Source organism: Plasmodium malariae (genome assembly GCF_900090045.1).
Source record: "Plasmodium malariae genome assembly, chromosome: 13".
NCBI lineage: Eukaryota > Apicomplexa > Aconoidasida > Haemosporida > Plasmodiidae > Plasmodium > Plasmodium malariae.
This window is the reverse complement of record NC_041787.1, coordinates 2,154,923-2,175,859: the sequence shown is the minus strand read 5'-3', so window position 1 is coordinate 2,175,859 and position 20,937 is coordinate 2,154,923. Positions and strand designations below refer to the sequence as shown.

Here is a 20,937-nt window from a genome sequence, read left to right as displayed (position 1 = left end):
ATGAAATTAGCTTACTGCTGTTATGTGTTTTATATAATAGAAAGTGTTTTATGTATGAAGCTGAAATGTAAGAAGAGAAATAATGTTTTCTTCTTAAATAACTATTCTGTCAATGTAATAAATATTGTAGATAAAAATAGGAAGAAAAGAATTATTTCTACTACAGGTTTATTTAAAAAGGAGAAAAAAGATGGCATCTTAAAAAGAAATAATATTAGAAAAATACATTTATACAGTAATAAAAAGGAGAAAGAAGGAAATGATAATAATGTTGACATAAATGATGATATATTAGTAAAAAAAAAAAACGAAAAAGAAGTAGAGCAAAGTTTAATTCCTTTAAATATGGACTGGATCAAAGTAATGAATTTGATATATTCTAGTAAAGAGGTGGATGCAACTACCTTAGCTTTCAATGCTGCAATATCTGCAGTTGAAAAAAAAGGTTGCTTAGTAACTGTTTTAGACTTACTAGAAACGATGAAAAGAAAAAATATAAAACCAGACTTAGTGTCTTATAAATTAATTCTAAGTCTGTGTGAGAAATATCATTTAGCTGAAAATGCTGAAATAATTTTTGAGGAAATGATAGAAACGGATAAACTTACTCCTACTTATGAAATTTACGCTCTTATGATTAGTTGTTTTTCAAAAATGGGTAATGGATTTAAAGCGATTGAATTTTTTGAAAAACTTAGAAACGATCCCTTTGTTGAAGAAATGAAAAATATAAATATAAATAATGATAAGGAAAAATTGGAAAAATGGAAAGATGCCTTTGCGCAAAATGAATTAGTCGAAGAAGGCACTGAAATAGAAAATAGTGGTTATAATACACATTTTAAAGAAATAAGTCAAAAAATAAAAAATACGGAAAAAGCTAGTAGTAAAATTCAATATAGTGAATATGCTAATGTAATATTTGCATGTAATATGTCCAATTTACTTGAACAAGGAATAAAATATTTTGAAGAATTACTAAACAGTGACAAGTATTTACCCTCTATTTTTGTATATGAAAATATTTTTGATTTGTTAGGAAAAAATGGAAACTATCAGAAATGTCTAGAGTATTATAATAAATTAAAAGATGATCCTAATTTAAAAAAAAATCTGAATGTTAATATTTTAAATAATGTATTAAAAGCCTTAAGTATTTATAACAAAATTAATATTATTGAAGATATATGGAATAATGAATTTGATGAACTGTTACTAACACCAAATAGTATATCATATCAAATTCTTTTACAAGTATACGGAAATATAGATGATTATGAAAAATCTTTCAAGTTATTTAAAGAAATGCAAGTGAAAAAATTATTAAACAATAAAAACATTCTACCATTTTTATATACAATTAATGCTTTTAAAAATTGTGGTATATATAATTATGCCATTTACGTCTTAAGGATCGCCAAATTATTAGCAGTCTCAGGGAATGACTTATTAATGCTATACAACAACACTATGATATCATGTATGAATTCCAAAAAATATGATATTATCATTTCTTTATATGCTGAATTAATAACCTTGCAAGAAAAAGAAAACGCACTTGAAATAAATATGAATACACTTAGCTTTGTTCTCCTTGCTTTCAAAGAATTAAAAATGCATGAAGATTTCACAAATTTAAAAAATTTAATTATTCAAAAAAATTACAAATTAACACCTCTTGGTTCGAAGCTAATCAATGAAACTCCCGATTCATAATGTACTCATTAACGGGATATGAGGTATCAATGCGGTGAAACTGTTGACCTTTTGGTTTGTGTTTTATGTAGTAATGCAAATGTGAATCTATGCGTAAATACTCATATGCATGTGTATAGGGTATGTATAGGCAAGTATATGAACACTTACATGTACATACATACATACATACGTACCAATACGCATAAATGTTAACGTATGGGGAGGGGGGGGAAGGTCATCATATTACAGAGCACAAGGGTGCAAATAAAACAGAAAATTGCAATGCTTCTACTGCGTCTACATAAAGATATGTATTACATATGCATGCATCTTTGCTGACTAAATAATATTTAATATTGCGTGCAACTCTTTACTTCAAGTTTATGTTTCTCCTTTGGCAACCGCATTTGTGGTACTTTTCCCCGTTTCTTTCTTTTTGTTAAATTTTCTTAAAAATTCCATTTTTCTATTTTTTAATTTTACATCATGGCATTCTGATTTTAAGAAATTTAAATCCATTTTCAAGTCATTAATTTCTTTAAGTAGTAATGAATTTTCGTTCATCATTTTTATTTTTTCTGTTCTAAAAGCTTCGGTCTCTTTATCTAGCTTATCTTTTAGTACTTGTATCATATTTTCTAAATATTCTTTTTGCCTAATATATTCAGAAAAAACATTTTTTGTATCATAATTCTTAACATCATTAACTTTATGAAATTTGTTATATAAATTCAAAAAGGAAGAATTGAATATTTTTTTATCATGTAGATGTAAATAACATTCCTTTATATGTTCTTGTAAATTTTTAAGAATTTTTTCGTAATTCCCTATAGTTTTATTATAACTTAGTAAATCCCCTTGTAATGATTTAATTTTCATTTTATATTCATTAATTTCAATTTGCAAATTTACAGTCTTCTTGTGATTATTTTCAAAACATTCAGCCATTTCATCGATTTTTTCCCTCATTATTTTTATTTCAGAATCTTTTGGAGATAAATTTGATTCCAAATCCTTTATTTTCTGAGTAAGCACAATTTTCAGTTTCTCCAATTCTTCATTTTTTTTATTCAAATTAGCTATCTCGTTATTCTTAGATTCAATTTCTTTTTCTTTTCCCAATATGTTGTCCTTTAGGCTGTTTATGTCAACTTTCAGGTTGTCAATATTCTGCGGAAAAACGGCGAAAATTGGGTATATGGATTGCATACAATGCAGATGAAGGGGCGCACAAATAGATACATACAAACAAACATATACGTATACACGCACATACGTATATACAAATACATAGGTTCGTACAGACACATATACACATACATACAAACAAATCCATGCATGTACATATTCACACGCGCACTCATCAACTAAATGCACGCAAAATTTAGTAATGCCTCACCTCCTGCAGTCTCTTAGCAGTGATATTATTTTTTATGAACTTTTCCTTTTCAACTTGAATATTTTCCTTAAGCTCGTTTTCTATATATTCGTAAAACTTAAATTTCCCTAATAAGTCATATTTATCCTTTTTCAGTTTATCTAATTCTTCCTCGTATTTCTTTGTTATTATTACGATTTCTTCATCGACATCTTCTTCTATCCGTTTTATATATTCGTCTTTTTCCTTCTGCAAGTTTTCATATTTTAATTCAAAGTTTTTTATATAATCATCTTTTTTCTGTATTTGTTCATTTGTATCCTTCCTCATTTCATTAATTTTCATGTCATGTTCATTTTTTAAGTCCAAAATTTCATTTATGGAATTTTTTTTATATAGGTTAAATTCTTCTTCTATTTTCAAATACTTCTCTTCACATATTTTATTAGTTAAGTAGAATTGCGAATTTAGCTGGTTGACAAAATAGGTATGCTTTTCTTCCAGTTCGTAAAGCGACTCTCTACATGCATTTTCAATTTTTTCCTTCTCTTTTATTATGTTTTTATTAATTTTCATTAAATTATTTATCTCTGTATTTTTCTCCTTTTTTAATTTCTTTATTTCATTTTTGTAAATAGATTCCTTATTTTTCATTTCTAATTCCATTTGGTCTTTTACATTTGTAATCTTTTTCTGCAATTCTAAAAACTCTTTGTTTTTTTTTTGAACATAATAAAAATCAATTAAAATATCTTCGTTTTCTTTTTCATCTTCATTTAACATATAGTTAGATTTACTGTTCAAGTCGTATAATAAAAAGCTAGTTCTCATTTTTCTCTTTTCACTTAATGTGTTGTTATTGCTTCCGAGAATGTTATTGTTACTGTTATTGTTATTGCTTCCGAGAATGTTATTGTTATTGTTATTGTTATTGTTACTCTTGTTAGTATTACTATCATTGTTTAGGTCTGACAAACTTAGCTTCTTCTCCCTCATCGTAAATTCACTATTATGCGTACTTTTCCGTTCCTCTAAATTTACATTAACTCCTAGATCATTCCTTGTCTTCAAAACATCACTGTAAACTTTCGCTGTATCATTTTTACAATAACATCTACTATTACTACTGTCATTATTGCTGTTATACATTACAGCTCTGTTATTATTCCTATCATGCATTTCTTCTAGGTCGTCGCTCCTGCCATAATCATCGCTCTTATGCCTGTAGATTCCACTCTCACCATCAGCACAGGCCACCACATAATTGGTGGTTGTCATATTATTAGTTTCTAAAAAGTAATTGTCCACTTTTTCTATAGAAAATATATATATAGAACCATCTTTAGAACAACTAAATAATAACTCTCTACTCACATCTAACTTTAAATTCACACAATTCGAAATATGACAAGGGATTTCTAAATATATACCACATAAAGGTAATTTGTAAAATCTAATTCTACAAAAAAAGCCATTATGAAAAGTAGCAATTAGAAATTTATTTTTATAAAGTAATATTTTATTAATTACATGTTCAGATTCTATAACGCACTCCATTTTTGTACCACAAAATTGTTTAATAGTATAATCATCACAAGAAACATATATATTTTTTATTTCATTAGATCTTAGATTATTGTTAAAACTTTTATTCTCATTATCATATTTCATTTGATCTAAATTATTTTTTTCATTAATTTCTTTCTTTTTATCCTTATCGTTTAGAAATTCTAAATCTAAACTTAAAAACTTTTTTTCCTTTTGCATTATTTCAATATTCTTATTGCCATTATTATAAAGAGAATACTCAAACATGTATCCATCTTTTCCTATTGAAAAAATGGAAAAGTCATTAAAGCTCCATATAATGTCGGTAATATAATTCACATGAGATTTTAATACATATAACAAATCATATGTATAAGTTTTGTAAATATATAATGTCGAAATCTTTGACACAGCCATGAAGTTACCCCCATTTGAAAATTTACAACACGAACAATTTTTTAAAAAAAATTCTTTTTTCACTTTTAGTTTATTATATAAAATATGGAATACCCTCAACTTATCTGTAAATGCAACTAATAAAAGATGACCAGAGCAATGTATAGACAAATGCAATGGTTCATTATTAAAAGAATTCGACATAACTTCTTCCTTCTTTTTATAATTAATTATTTTTATTACATTATCATCGTAACAAATAATAATTAGCGGTTGCAGTAGACAAACATCAAAATCGTTGATTTTAGCAGAACTGATGTTTTCCAACACAGTTTCTATATTTTTATCATCGTCCTTCGTGATATCATCTGTAGAGTTATTCCCCATGAGATTGTAAGCGTTGTTCTTTTGGCCGTGTTGGTTATACAGATGATCTGCATCATATTGCTGTTCTTGGTCGTCTTGGTTGTCCTGATGGTCCCGTTCGTCCACCTCCTCTTTCTCTTTCTCCTTCTCCTGCTTGTGCCGATGCTTCTTCCCTTCACTACTGCTACTTACATAATCGGTAGATTTACCTCCTTCACCCGCCTTTCTATTTTGGTTCGTTAGAGATTCATTTAACGGCTCAAACTGCTTAATATCAAGGGGTTGTTTGTAATCATCGGTGCGCTTTATTCTCTGATCTTTATTATTACCACTTTGTAGGCTATCCTTTGTTGATGTACCATCTCTAAGACTCTCATAATTTACGTTCTTCGAATATTCTGGTACAATTTTACTCCTTGTTATATCAAACCTTTTTAATTTTCCATCTTGACCCAAAAAATATAAAAATTTTTCACATGATGAAAGTACAAAGTAACTACTAAATAATAAACCATAATTGAAATTGATATAATATTTTAATGAGTAACTTAAATGTGTACTTAAATCATTAGACTTTTCATAAACGTATATAAATCTATAATCAAATAATAGAAAACCTTTTGTCAAATATGTTACGTTTACTATATCATCATTACTTATATGTTTATTGAAAATTTTTAATTTTTCTTTTTTAACATCATAAAATATTAAATAATTGTTCCTATTAACTAGTAATAAAGTCCCATCATTCAACCAACAACAATTAGTATAATAGTTATCAATCTTTTCAAGCTTTTTATTTCTTATTTTTATTTCCACCAAGTTTCGTTCAACATTATGGTAAAGTAGAACTTCTCTTCCTGATACACCATACACAGGAGAGAAATTAATACTACCAGCTAACCTGTTAACACTATTTATTTCATTTTTATCCTCATTTTTAGTGCTGTCGTTTTTGTTCACATTACTACTTGATGTGAGGTCAGACCCATCGTATCTTCCTATACCTATGATATTATTACTACTCAGATCTTCTACACCTTTGTCCTTAATAAACTGACTCTTATTAGTATCCTCATTAGCTAAATTCAAATTATTTATTGATAGCAAAGCAATATACGCAGAATTTTGTGCATTCAAGCAAATTTCACAATTTTTACGAAAAAGAGAGGGTGGAAAAATTTTGCTAAAAATTAATTTTTCCTGAATCCAGTCATAACATAATAATAAACTTTTTGTACTTCCATTAGTTATACAATATATATATTTATTTTTTGATGAAAAACATATATTCATAATATCACTTTCATTATCAGATATCTCTAAAGTCAACCTTTTAACTAGTTTATAATCATTAGAAAAAATAGATATAAATGGTTTATTTATCGATTTTTCTCCTAACGCTAGTAATTTCTTATCATTACTAATACCTAAACATATGATGCCATAACTGCTTTCCTCACTTAGCAAAAACCTTTGATTCCTTTCTAGAAGAGAATGCACAACTCCATTTGTTCCTACGCAATAAAAAATCAAATTCTCATCTAGTAAATAAAAAGGGTTATATATGTTTTTATTTATGCCGTATGCATATATAGCCTTAGTTAAGTACGTTTCTTCCTTCTTTTCAAAGGTATACATTTTGAATTCACGTCTCAATTAAAATTTTACTAGACCTTTGTGCATATATATGGGTGCATATGTACGTATGTGCATGTGCTCATTTACTGGTACGATAACTTTTAAAAAATGAAAAACGGAAAAACTTCTTTTTCTTCTAAATTCTCCAATTGTGATAAACAGTTTTCTCTTTTTTCTTCCTTCTTCCTTCATTTCTTCTTTTTTCACTTGTATTTTAACCTATTTTTTCACTTCCTCTTTTGCTTCTTTTTCGCTGATTTTTCTCTCTCTTTTTTTTTCACCCTTGTCTACCCTACATTCCACGTGTTTACCCTTCTTTGCTCTACTACTTTAAATTACGAAATTAAAAGAATAGCTAATAGGGGCCCGGACGCATGAAAAAATTCGATTATACTTACAGGATTGTCGCATTATAATAAGTACATGCACACATATATAAATATAAATATATATATATATTTGTGTATATGTTATTTATGATATATCCGGAAATTTGGTAGTTTTACCAGTGACTGCTATAGTTTAAAAATCTAATTACCATAAAAAAAGGAAAAATTAAAAATTCTACACACATTTTCTACGTTCATTTATCTTACTGTTTCTCTTTCTCTTCGCCTTTTTTTTTTTTTTTTTTTTTTTTTGTTTCTTTTTTCCCCTTGTCCAACTAAGCATAATTTGTAGCGTATCTTTAACTCTCTTAAACTTACTGTTATTCCTCCCCCCAGTGTGTGAAGCAATCTTATATATTACACATTTTCTATCGAGTTCTTTTTCTTCTCTAATAATAATATTTTTCTGTTTTCTTCTCACTTAAAATGTTTTTCTCTATATATATAGTATTGTATCCTTCGGTAATTCCACTCTCATGGATATAATAACGAGGGTCATCATATCTCTTTTGCATTTCAAATGAAAATTTATTATATTTATTTATTTATTTTGTATATTTTATATTTTGCGTTTATTTATTTTTTTAATGGGACACTACATGGATTAGTAGTATTCAAAAAAGTGATAAATCGCATTAACAGTGTTACTATATTTTACTTGTGCGCTGCTTTAACTTCACTGCATTTCGCATATTTCAGATAAGAATAAAAAAAAAAAAAAAAGAAAAGAAATTCTTACTAAAATTAATGCATAATGTTCACTGTATTATTAAATCTATAATATACCAACTGATGAATTCTCATTTTAAGTTTTTACAGTTCATTATTGTGTATATTTTTTTTTTGGATAAAATTCATTATTTTAGCTAAAAATATGTTATATTAAAACTAGAGATAAGAGATAGGCTTAATAAATATTTCTTTCTTTTATGTCCCGATTTAAAAACGTTTTTCGAACATGTGCTTAGTCAACATTTATAACAGGAATAAATATTTAGAAGTAGATCAAACATGTAATGCGGTAAATAAACAAAAATACGTACACAGGCATGTATACAAGTACGTATACATGTTCTTATATATGTACTCATATATATGTATGAACGACCAACTCGTTGAGCTAAAGTCAAAATTGCCAAATAATGTGACAACCAAAATTTTATGCTCCAACATTTTGTGATTTACGTTTTACAATTTGTATGTAAGCGTACTTTTGAAACACGAATAAGGGGCGGTAAAAATAAAAAAAAAAAAAAATAATAAACAAACATACGAACATACAAACATACGAACATACAAACATACGAACATACAAACATACGAACAAACGAACAAACGAACATACGAACAAACAAATTTAAAAATAAATAGATATATTGATAAATAAAAGCAAAAAAGGTTTCATTCAATATTCCATAGAAAATGGGCATTTTACTCTCCCGCATTATGTTACATACAGCGATGTGAGCGCTTCTTTATTTCGATAAAGTCGGATGATTGGAAATAAAGATGAACAAATTAATATGTACATGTACATATACATACATGCATACATACCCATAAACGTATACATACACATATGCTTATATACTTATACGAATGTACACATATGCACGTATTTATACATATGTATGCATAATATGCCAACTTTAACAAACTCGTTTGCACAGTAGGTGAAAAAAGTATAAAAGCGTATTTCCATGAGTAAAAACGTAAATATTCCAGCACTACAAAACCTGTTTTTCACTGCCATACTATTTCATAAAAGAAAGAAATGAGTACATTTTACTTTTTAATAGCCCTGTTCATGCTTGAAATTGTAGTAAATATACATATAAGAAAAAAAAATTGTTTTTTAAATAGCACATATCAATTAAATAAATACAAAACGTTAAATATAAGGAGAAATTATCGAATAATAAAGAACAGAAATAATAAATTATATGTGTCCTTATTTGATGAATATGATGAAAAATGTATAAAAGCCCTTATTATGGCTAGGGAAGTAGCTAAAAATGATAATGAACAGGAAATTTTATTAAAACATCTTCTAATAGCAATTATTAGGATTGACTCGCATTTGATTGAGAGCATTTTAAAATATTTTAACATTTCGCTTACCCACTTTTTAGATAAATTTAATATGGAAATAAATAAAATACAAAACTATAGTAATAATATACATGAACAGAACATTGATAATATCTCGTATAATGTAATTCCGAAAAATAAAACAGATGAACATGTAAAGAAGAAAGACCCTTTATTACATCCATATGATGCAGATAGCAATGGTAAAAGGAGGAGTATTAAGGACATGATCAATCAGAATGATGGCGATAAGTTGATGACTAATTTTATTGATAAACATATAAAAGATATAGAAAACAAGATAGATTTACTGAAAAATTTAAACGAGAACCAAAGTAACATTTCCTCTACTTCTTCCACTGCTGCTCACAACGCGGACTCACCTTGTGCTGAGGCAGTAACTCCAAATGCTGACTGTACTAATAATGTTAGCAGCACAGAAAATGGTATCGGTTATAGCGATAGTAGCGTTGCTAGCAATGATAACAATGACAGCGATGGGGGAAGTACCGATATTGTAAGCTGCAACATTACAGATCAGGAGACCCACACGAGTAGCAGCAGCAAGGATAGCCAAGGTATTACCAATGATATAACGATAAGTAAGAATAAAAAGGATGCAAAAACATGGTCCGGGGTAAATTCGGACATAAAATTTTCAGAAAACTGCAAATTGGTTCTTCAAAATGCTGTTTTAGAAGCAAGAAAAAAAAAGAAAATGTTTGTTAATGTTATTGATATATTGACATCTCTTATAAACATGGCATTAGAAAAGAAAAACTGCGATTTTGTGAAATATTTAGATGAGTTAAACATAAGTGTGAATGAACTTAAAAACCAGTTAACAAGTTACGATGAGAACGGCTCTTCCTCTTTTCCAGCATCGAGCAGATCTGTTAGTACTAACATCGGCGGAAATGCTGATAATAATAGTACAGGTGGCAGTACTGGCAGCAGTAGTGACAACAGTAGTGGTAGTGATAATAGCAAAAATAATAGTTACAAGAGTTTTAACCTTTCGAGCAGAGATTTTGATAATCAACGAATAAGCAATATGTATAACGAGCTACGCAACAACGAGCTGCGTAATAATGCTCAGGTTAATAGTGGACAGGCGAACAGTGAACATCCAAATAATGGGCAGACGAATAATGGATTGGCAAATAACGGACAGCAGAACAACATAATGAACAGTCTGAACAGTGAGTACCTAAATCAGGCAAGAGATTTCAAAAGTAATGATGAAAATAATTTTGCATCGAATAATAAAATAATTACGTCTTCATCTTTTATGAAAGACTGTTTAATCGATATGATACAAATGGCTTATGAAAGGGGAGATGAGCATTTTTTTGGCAGAAAAAAAGAAATAAAAAGAATGATAGAAATATTAGGTAGAAAAAAAAAATCAAATCCTTTATTAATTGGTGAAAGTGGAGTAGGTAAGACAGCCATTATAGAACACTTGTCCTATTTAATTTTAAAAGATCAAGTACCATATCATTTACGAAATTGTACTATATATCAATTAAATGTTGGTAATATAGTTGCAGGTACAAAATACAGAGGTGAATTTGAAGAAAAAATGAAACATCTATTGTCAAATATAAATAAAAAAAAAAAAAATATTTTATTTATTGACGAAATTCATGTTATTGTGGGTGCAGGAAGTGGAGAAGGATCATTGGATGCATCCAATTTGTTAAAACCTTTTCTTTCTTCAGATAATTTACAATGTATAGGAACAACTACATTTCAAGAGTATACAAAATATATAGAAAGCGATAAGGCATTAAGACGAAGATTTAACTGCATACCTGTTAGACAGTTCACATCCAAGGAAACATATCGTTTATTAAAAAAAATTAAATATAGTTATGAAAAATATCATAATATTTATTACACTAGTGACTCGTTGAAGTCTATTGTTACATTAACGGAAGATTATTTACCTACTCTCCACTTTCCAGATAAAGCAATTGACATATTAGATGAAGCTGGAGCTTATCAAAAAATAAAATATGAAAAATATATGAGGCAGAAATTAAGGCACGAAAGGTTCCTTTCCAATAAAGAGAACACTCCTACCCACAGCAGAGTTGAAGAAGTGGAAGAAGTGAAAGAAGGGGAAAAACAAAAAAGTAGTGAGGATAAAAAGGAGAGTCAAAATGTGAGCAGTGATAGTCACATGACGCAAGAACAAAATGGAAACAACTCTATAATAACTAGTAATAAAGATGGGATAGAAAAACTTACTGGAACAGAAACAAATACCCAATTAAATAAAGCGAATAAGTTCAGCAAAGATCAGAATGTAGATAATAAAAATGAAGAAGATGAACTTTATCTCGAAAACATGCACATGAAATATGTGACATCGGATGTTATAGAAAATATAGTAAGCAAAAAATCTTCCATTTCATATATTAAAAAGAATAAAAAAGAAGAGGAAAAAATATTAAAGTTAAAAGAAAAATTAAATGAAATAATAATTGGTCAAGAAAAAGTAATTGATATATTATCAAAATATTTATTTAAAGCTATTACAAATATTAAGGATCAAAACAAACCTATCGGTACACTCTTATTATGTGGGTCTTCAGGTGTAGGCAAAACATTATGTGCTCAGGTTATATCCAAATATTTATTTAATGAAGATAATTTAATAGTTATAAATATGAGTGAATATATTGATAAACATTCTGTAAGCAAATTACTTGGAAGTTACCCAGGATATATAGGATATAAAGAAGGAGGCGAATTAACAGAAAGTGTAAAAAAAAAGCCGTTCTCTATAATACTATTTGATGAAATTGAAAAAGCACATAGCGAAGTATTACATGTTTTATTACAAATCTTAGACAGTGGTGTATTAAATGATTCTAAAGGAAATAAAGTTTCTTTTAAAAATACATTTATCTTTATGACTACGAACGTTGGGTCTGATATAATTACGGACTATTTCAAACTGTATAATAAAAACTACGCAAATTTAGGTTTCAAGTATTACATGAAGAAAAAACAAAACAGTGTAAATGCAAATATAACATCTAACAAAGAAAGTCTTCCCGATGATATTAACCTAACCATGACAAATGATCCCACTAACGAAAACAAAGAAATAAGTAACAGCTCGAAAAATAGCACAAATGATTCCTTTGAAATTTTTGACGAAAAACTGCGCACAAATAAATGGTATGACGAATTACAACCAGAAATAGAAGAAGAATTAAAAAAAAGATTTTTACCCGAATTTTTAAATAGGATAGATGAAAAAATCATATTCCGCCAATTTCTCAAAACAGACATTATCAATATTTTAGAAAATATGATTGATGATTTAAAAAAAAGAATTAAGAAAAGAAAGAACCTAAACCTAATTATCGATAAAGAAGTAATTAAATATATTTGCAATGATGAAAATAACATATATGATATGAATTTTGGTGCTAGGTCAATCAGAAGAGCGTTATATAAATACATCGAGGATCCAATAGCTTCCTTTCTCATTTCCAATTTGTACGAACCGAATGATTCCATTCATGTAAACTTAACAAGTGATAACAAAACAAACGTACAGTTGTTAAAAACCTCAATTAAAAGTTTGAGTTAAAAGTTTGAGTTAAAAGTTTCAGTTGAAAGCCCCAGTTAATAGTCTCAGTTAAAAACTCTAGGTTTTGAACCTCTTCTTACAATTTATGCGGCCATGTGTCCCCTTCCCCTCTCCCTACATATACATACATATGCATATGTATGTATATATACATATATGTATGTGTACGATAAGGCATGACAGAGGCACACATTGGAAGATATACGATGTATAGAGAAAATATAAGATACACTGAAATATGGAGTGGTACGAATATGTATAGATATATATACAAATATATATGTAGACATATATAGGTGTAACCCAGGATCGTCGCTATTTTTCTTTAAGAGCCATAATTATGCTCAACATTCTCACACGTACCCATGCGAAATAGGTATATAATTTAATTATTTTTAAAATAAAATTTACATGTACATACCTTCTTTTCAAATTGACGACTTTTCAAAGGAACCATTTATATATACAACATATTTGAAAGTTTATGCTGTTATTTTTTTAAATATTAATTTTAACTGTTTTTTTTTTTTTTGTATATATGTATACATATATGTTACATTCGTCCCATCACGTGTATTTGCGATTACATATATAGGATTTCTGCCCTTTTCTTTTTCTTTTCCCCATTTTTTTTTTTTTTTGTTATGATTGTTCCCATGTTTACTGCATTTGTATTAGTATTTGAACTTTAATTTGTATTTGCACTTGTATTTTCACTTGCATTTACTTTTTTTTTTTTTTTTTTTTATTCTTAATCTTTATTAGCTCTTGTGCTTTAATTAGATTTATAACGGTTGTTATTTCACTTTTTTTTTTTTTTAAAAAAGTAAACTTTGTTGAAATAAGTAAAAAGTTTTATAAATAAAGTTCCTTTATCAAATATAAGCACATTACGTGGAGTTTTTTCCTATTTATTATGTACATTAATATATGTACTTAAGTATATGTATATATATATTATATTTATACATATACCTAAGTAAATGCAGCAAAAAGGGCTGGTACGACCTATTGCCATATTCTTTTCTTTAAAACACTAAACGCTAATTTCACGTTTTGCTTCGTAACATAGTTATATTTTCCAAACAGTTTTTTTTTATCAATTCCTTTTATGGGATTTATGTAAATATGCCACATTATCGTCCCATTGGTAAATCGTTTTAAGAACTGACACATGTACGCATGCAGGTGCGGCAATGTACATATATATATGTATGTAAGTATATAAGTATGCATGTATGCATGTATGTATGCACACACATGTAGCTTCTCAATTGTAGGAACACACAGGCAAAAGGAATTTTGAGAATATAACTAAAAATGTTCACTCATATGAGAATAAATAGATTATATAATAGGATAGGTTCACAAATTTCCGGAGCCCATTTTTAAATTTTATTCATTACTTATATACATCTTTTATATATAACATTTTGCTTATATTTGTTTTATTTTATTTTATTGTATTTTTTTTTTTTCCCCATATGTTAAAATGAGTGGAAAATTGGAAGACATAGGAGAGTTAGTTTTACTAATAGGAGATTTTCATTCTCCTATGAGAAATTTAGGATTGCCTGAATGTTTTAAGGATCTTCTAAAGACTGACAAAATCAAACATGTATTATGTACAGGAAATGTTGGATCAAGCGAAAATTTGGAGTTACTTAAAAATATAGCTGACTCCGTTCATATAACTAAAGGAGATATGGATGACAATTTTGATTTCCCAGAAGATATTACCATAAATATTGGAAATTTTAAAATATCATTAGTTCATGGCCATCAAATTATTCCATGGGGTGATATGAATGCCCTTTTACAATGGCAAAAAAAATATGATAGTGACATAATTATTACTGGTCATACACATAAGAATTCTATTGTTCATTATGAAGGCAAATATTTTATTAACCCAGGATCAGCAACTGGGGCTTTTCAACCATGGCTTTCTCAACCTACGCCAAGTTTTATCCTAATGGCCGTTGCAAAAAATTCAATTGTTGTATATGTATATGAAGAAAAAAATGGAAAAACAAATGTTGAAATGAGTGAGCTACATAAGCAGTAAATGTCACAGTAGAAAATAGTCCATGTGAGAACCATTTGCTTCATTTTATTTGGAGAAATGGATAACTTTTTTTTTTTTTTGCATTATTTTAAATTTATATCGTACTTATAGCCTTTTACATATTAATTGTTTTCAAAATATATATGCGTATAATTATAATTAAATAACCGTATCAAATAGTTTTATGTGTAATGTACCATCTTTTTAATAAATTTTGCAAGAAAGGATATTTTTTTTGTTATTTGAAGTACTAATGTATAAGTTGGTACTTGATGTATTTTAGGGTATATGTATGCGCACGCCATATATGTGTACATATGCACATACGTACACATGGGTAAATATTTATATATATATATATATATATATATATATATATATATAGTGTCTTTTTTTTTTTATGCTTCCATTAAATATTGTAACATAACAACTTGTTGCATAACAAAAAAATAAAAAAACACAATTTAACATCATTCCCAATAGGGTATAAACTAAATTGTATACATTATATACATAAGTATATCTGCGCATATATATATATATATCATCCAAGGGAAATGCCCGATTTTCTAATCAATCCCAAGTTAAAATGGGGTTTTATTTATGATGAGGAGAATGTTCACATATCTCACTCGAATTCCGATACATCTTTTCTTTTTTATTCCATTTTTATTGCATTTTTCTTTTTTTTTCCCCCTCCCCGCAAAATATATATTTTATATTGAGCGATGTGAAATGAAGGGTTTAAAATAAAGTACCCATAAACAAATTCTTAACATAAAGTTTCAAGTTTTTATTTATATAACAACACAAATTAGGAAGGTACCTTGTAATCATGTTTCAAGGTGTTCATAGGAGACTGAAGATAGCCTTTTTCGAGAAAAAAAAAAAAAAAACACAAAAATAAAAAAATAGTTCCCAAGGTTTGTTCACGTTTGTCCATTTTTGTGTTTGGCCATGTCCTTACGTTTCTTCTTAGCAGATCTTATCTATTTATTTAAAAAATTTAGAGAGCCTGTAGGCTCCGCCCACAATATGTAATATTATACTAAAAGAAAATAGTTACTTTGAACAATAAAGTTTTTAAATTTATACATAACAATGTGATGGAGAATATAACAGAGCTTTTGTTTTTCTATTATTTTACTTGAAAATGTATACAAATATATGTTAAGAAATAACAAGTTAGTGAAAAAGTAAATGAAATAATTGCATCATTATATATAGCATTTTTTCCCCTATAACGTTTTTAAACAATATTCCGTTCCAAAGTTATTTTTCATATTTTTCATATTTTTCATATTTTCCTCTTTTTTTTTTTTTTTTTTAAAATACATTTTTTTATCATTTTTTTTAAACATTTTTTACTTTTTTTTTTTTTTTTTTTTTATAAATATATTTTAAAAAAACAAAATTTAAACAATTCACATATATACAGACAAAATTATGCAGGATAATATGCGTTTTGATTAGGATCTTGTGGGTATGGCGTGTATCGAGAAAACTTTTCTACTTGTTGTTCAACATCATTCGTTAATTCGGTTTCATGTAAGGCAGGGGAGACATGATTAACTTCTGGCTCGAAATAGTAGGACCATAGGGAAACTGCTCCTAAGGCTATCCATAACAGGAAATTGGAGTAGCTACCAGAGTTGCAAAATATTACAAATATTTCTACAAAAAAAAGATGAAAATTTAAATAAAAGGATCTATTGTATTATTCGTATGCACGTAATTACGTATTATGTTTATATATATATATATATCGACGCAGGAATGAGCATATTGTGCTTAAGGGTCTGGAAGAACACTTCATATACTAATTTACAAACGGCCAAACAATATATGACTTATTTTAGTACCTGTTAATCCAGCAAATGCAAACATTACACCATTTATATATGCATGCAAATCGCCTGCTCCTTCATCGTGATAAACTTCCAACAAATAAGCAGCTAGACCATATAATAAACAAGAAAAAGCATGAAGTAATCGCACAAAAATAAAAAACACCCATTCGCTTCCTCCCTCATTAAAATGAACATACCATTTTCTTGTATAAAATTTAGATATATACAAATAAAATATAAACTGTAGAGTTGCACTTATGGTATCAAAAAATGAAGCTAATCTCAAAATTTTAGATCCTGCACGATATCCTCTTGCCCAACTAAAAAAATAATAAATAAATCAACAAATGAAAAGAGTTAATATTGAGATAGTATTAAATTGTTAAGTAATATACTATTTCTTTTCATTAAAAATAAGCTCTTAAACATTATCATAAATCATTTTAAATAAAAAAAAAAAAAAAAAAAAAAAAAAAAAACTAATAATGAGAACACTGATATATATGTCTCTTAAAAGGGGGGCTCCTTTTTGCATGAGATGAACTATTTTTCCAAAATGGATCACATATCCGTGCGTATGTATATATATAGGTGTGTATATATGTGCATGCATATGCGTATGTATTTTTTCATGTATATCTCTATATATGCATAATATCCATATGTATGCGCATGTGCGTAAATGTAGACATAATTCAGTAACATGGGGTACACGAAAACATGACTTTTAGTTACTCTTTTTTATCTTCGCTTTTTATACCAGGTATCATCCGCAAGAAGAACTTGGAAAGACATTATAAATATAGCTCCTATCAAATAGACACCTGTCCAAAGAGTTATAGAATTTCTAAAAGTTTGATCAAAACGATACTCATCTTTCATATTTTTTAAATCATAACTAAAGAGTCCTTTACCCCCACTTGACCAATAAGCCATAAATAAAAAGGTCAATGCTATAAATTCTAAAAAAAAACCTAATCTTAACGTAGATCCAAAAAAACCACTTATTTGAAAACATGGTCCTCTATTCGTATGACAGTTGTCATCAAGGCCGTCTTGCCTTGTAGTGAACCACATCTTAACTTAAATTATTCGGTGAATCGCTTGAAGCGTCAATGAGGGTGTATATGTAAATGTGTATGTATGGATGTACGTATATATATATATATATATATGTACATGTATACATATATATACAAATATACACATACACCTATTTTTCTACATATATATATATGCATATGCTAGAATACAAAAACGGAAAATATATATGCATTCAAGGGATTCAAATTTCTGAATGAAGATCAATTAATAAGTCTTCTACTAATTTTTGTGTTTTTTTTTTCTTTTTCTTTTTTTTGTATATATTTTCGCTTCCTTTGCGTATTCACCCCTTTTTCATAGGAATAATAAATCAATTATTAATTCTTCTTCAAATGTTTCACACAAAAAAAAAAAAAGAAAAAAAAAAGATGAGGTGAGTTGAAATAAAAAACATAGAAATATCACAAATAGGGTAAAATAAAAAAATTAAAATTTTATAAATCTAGATGTTGAACACATCTTTTATTTACATATATAAAAGTCATTTAATATTTATGTATTCTTATTATATAAATATGAACATTTAGGATTGATGAAAAAAAAAAAAAAGAAAAAGAAAAAAAAAAAAAAAAAAAGAGGGAAAAAATTTGAAAATTTAAAAGGTGCAAAGTTTCTTTTTAATAACAACGGCAAAGAGGTATGTACGTATGCATGTATACATGAAAATTAGAATTATATTTCACATTAATATTAATATACGAACACTAATCTTTAAAATCATTAATATAATTACTATAAAATGTGCACTTAGTTAAATGAAAAGGGTATATATACATATTTATGTACTAGCAAAAACTAAAAAGCACATACATACACATATAAATATAATTATAAACAAATATATATAAATAAAACTTATTCTTTTAATTATATTCCAAACAACAATGTTACTTTATAATTGCACATGTTATAATTATAAAACAATGATAATTATAACATAAAAATGTCAAAAAGAGGGGAAAATTTCCAGAAACAAGTGGAAAAAAACGGAAGCTTTACGCGTACACATTACATATATGTGTATATATGTATACATGTATTTATGTGTATACAATATATATATATATATGTATGTTGGTACAAAATTAGTAATTAAGATAAAATATACAATAATGTCATTAACACGTCATTTGATAACTTAGTTGTACATAAATTATTATAATTACAAAGTTATGGATTTTTTTTTTTTTTTTTAATATATACGTACATTTATGGTGTAATTAAGTACACTTATACGTGCATTTACGCACATATATACTATGAGTAAAACATAATAGCGGGCGTAGAAATAATGTATTAATAAACCATAATGTGCTTCTAAATGTAAAAATTTTAATATTTCAATATTTACAAAATTTTGTAACTAATAAATACAAAATTGCCCCTATACTACCTTCTTTTTAATATATTTTATTTAATTAGTATATTTTGTGTGTGTACTGAAATAATAATGTATTTTACGTGTGCGTAATTTTTTGCACACATTGATATTATGTATTTTTATTTACTTTTCTTCTATTTTTATTTCATTTCTTTTTTTCTTTTTTTTTTTTTGTTTCGTTTTCCTTTTTATGTTTTATTTTCCTTTTTATGTTTTACTTTCCTTTTTATATTTTATTTTCCTGTTTTTGTTTTATTTTATTTTTTTGTTTTATTTTATTTTTTTGTTTTATTTTATTTTTTTGTTTTATTTACTTTTTTTTTGTTCTTCTTTTCTTATTCGTTTTGCATTTCCATACTTTGCTTTATTTTCCTTTTCTTTGCTTTTATTTTATTATATCCTATTTTATCCAATTTTTTTCTTATTTTATCTATTTTTTTTTTATCTTTACCATTAAATTATAATTTACAACATTAAATGGCGCGAGCCTTTTTATACTTTTTTCTTGTGTATTTTTTTTTTTTTTTTTTTTTTTTTTTTATAGCTGTTACATTCTTTTTTTTATACAATTAATTATTATACCATTTTTAAGTTCCACTTTTTGTTGAGATATATATTGTTGATATAAATAGAAAATTTTAGTTTTTCTTAAATTAACTAGTAAAAATATATTTATATATAGCACATAATATGTATATGTGTTGCGTTTGAAAATAATTACATTTGAATTATAAACTTATTTAGGTTGTCACAATTAACATAGAAACAGGTGCATGTTTTGTTTAAAAATATTTAAACAGTTACCTATATATATCATGCTTTAAGAGTTATTTATATATATATATATATATATATATATATTAAGACGTATCAGTTACACTACTTTCTTCTGTCTTTTTTTTTCATTTTTTTCTTTTTTTCTGCTTTATTTATAAATTATAGCAAAAAGCACCTATAAGCAGTACCGCCCTTTATGTGTATTACTACGTTATATTACTATGGTGATTGCAGTACTTTTCATATATAATAAAGTTTTATAACTGTTAACAGTAGTATTACTTTGATTGTTATTCTCACATACACACACAAACATGTGTATGTATATATTTATATATATATATATATATATATATACCATTAGGTAATGGAAAAATAAATACAAGCACCATAGGTAGCATAAATAAAAAAAAAATACTTTTATTCCTGTATATACAAATATGTATGCAACATAACCACAATGCACAACTAAGATCACAGAAAACATGAACAAACTAGGAAATAAAAAATTAATATTTATTAAACTTTAAATCAAACCTTTTTATTTTTTTTAAATACATATCATATGTCCCTATCATCACATATGAAAATATCACTATATTAAAAAAAATATATTTAAATTGATGGATAGGGAAAT

The 20,937-nt window shown here is 27.0% G+C and overlaps 5 protein-coding genes across 5 annotated transcripts; 3 read left to right on the top strand and 2 right to left on the bottom strand.

Moving 5' to 3' along the window:
• On the top strand, nucleotides 1-1,716 carry PPR (pentatricopeptide repeat domain-containing protein, putative; the record flags this gene model as incomplete). Its single annotated transcript, XM_029007523.1, has 1 exon — nucleotides 1-1,716. One exon carries the CDS (start codon nucleotides 1-3, stop codon nucleotides 1,714-1,716), a length of 1,716 nt encoding a protein of 571 aa, XP_028863903.1.
• A 363-nt stretch (nucleotides 1,717-2,079) lies between these two features.
• WDR65 (WD repeat-containing protein 65, putative) lies at nucleotides 2,080-7,027 on the bottom strand (the record flags this gene model as incomplete). Its single annotated transcript, XM_029007521.1, has 2 exons — nucleotides 2,080-2,868; nucleotides 3,098-7,027. 2 exons carry the CDS (start codon nucleotides 7,025-7,027, stop codon nucleotides 2,080-2,082), a joined length of 4,719 nt encoding a protein of 1,572 aa, XP_028863902.1.
• A 2,163-nt stretch (nucleotides 7,028-9,190) lies between these two features.
• Nucleotides 9,191-13,120, top strand: ClpC (ATP-dependent Clp protease, putative; the record flags this gene model as incomplete). The annotated part of the gene is made up of 1 exon (XM_029007520.1): nucleotides 9,191-13,120. The coding sequence occupies one exon, from the start codon at nucleotides 9,191-9,193 to the stop codon at nucleotides 13,118-13,120; it is 3,930 nt and encodes a 1,309-aa protein (XP_028863901.1).
• A 1,492-nt stretch (nucleotides 13,121-14,612) lies between these two features.
• VPS29 (vacuolar protein sorting-associated protein 29, putative) lies at nucleotides 14,613-15,188 on the top strand (the record flags this gene model as incomplete). The annotated part of the gene is made up of 1 exon (XM_029007519.1): nucleotides 14,613-15,188. One exon carries the CDS (start codon nucleotides 14,613-14,615, stop codon nucleotides 15,186-15,188), a length of 576 nt encoding a protein of 191 aa, XP_028863900.1.
• Nucleotides 15,189-16,632: 1,444 nt separating this feature from the next.
• On the bottom strand, nucleotides 16,633-18,115 carry GAPM3 (glideosome associated protein with multiple membrane spans 3, putative; the record flags this gene model as incomplete). The annotated part of the gene is made up of 3 exons (XM_029007518.1): nucleotides 16,633-16,862; nucleotides 17,051-17,358; nucleotides 17,799-18,115. The coding sequence occupies 3 exons, from the start codon at nucleotides 18,113-18,115 to the stop codon at nucleotides 16,633-16,635; spliced, it is 855 nt and encodes a 284-aa protein (XP_028863899.1).
• Between the last annotated feature and the right edge of the window lie 2,822 nt (nucleotides 18,116-20,937).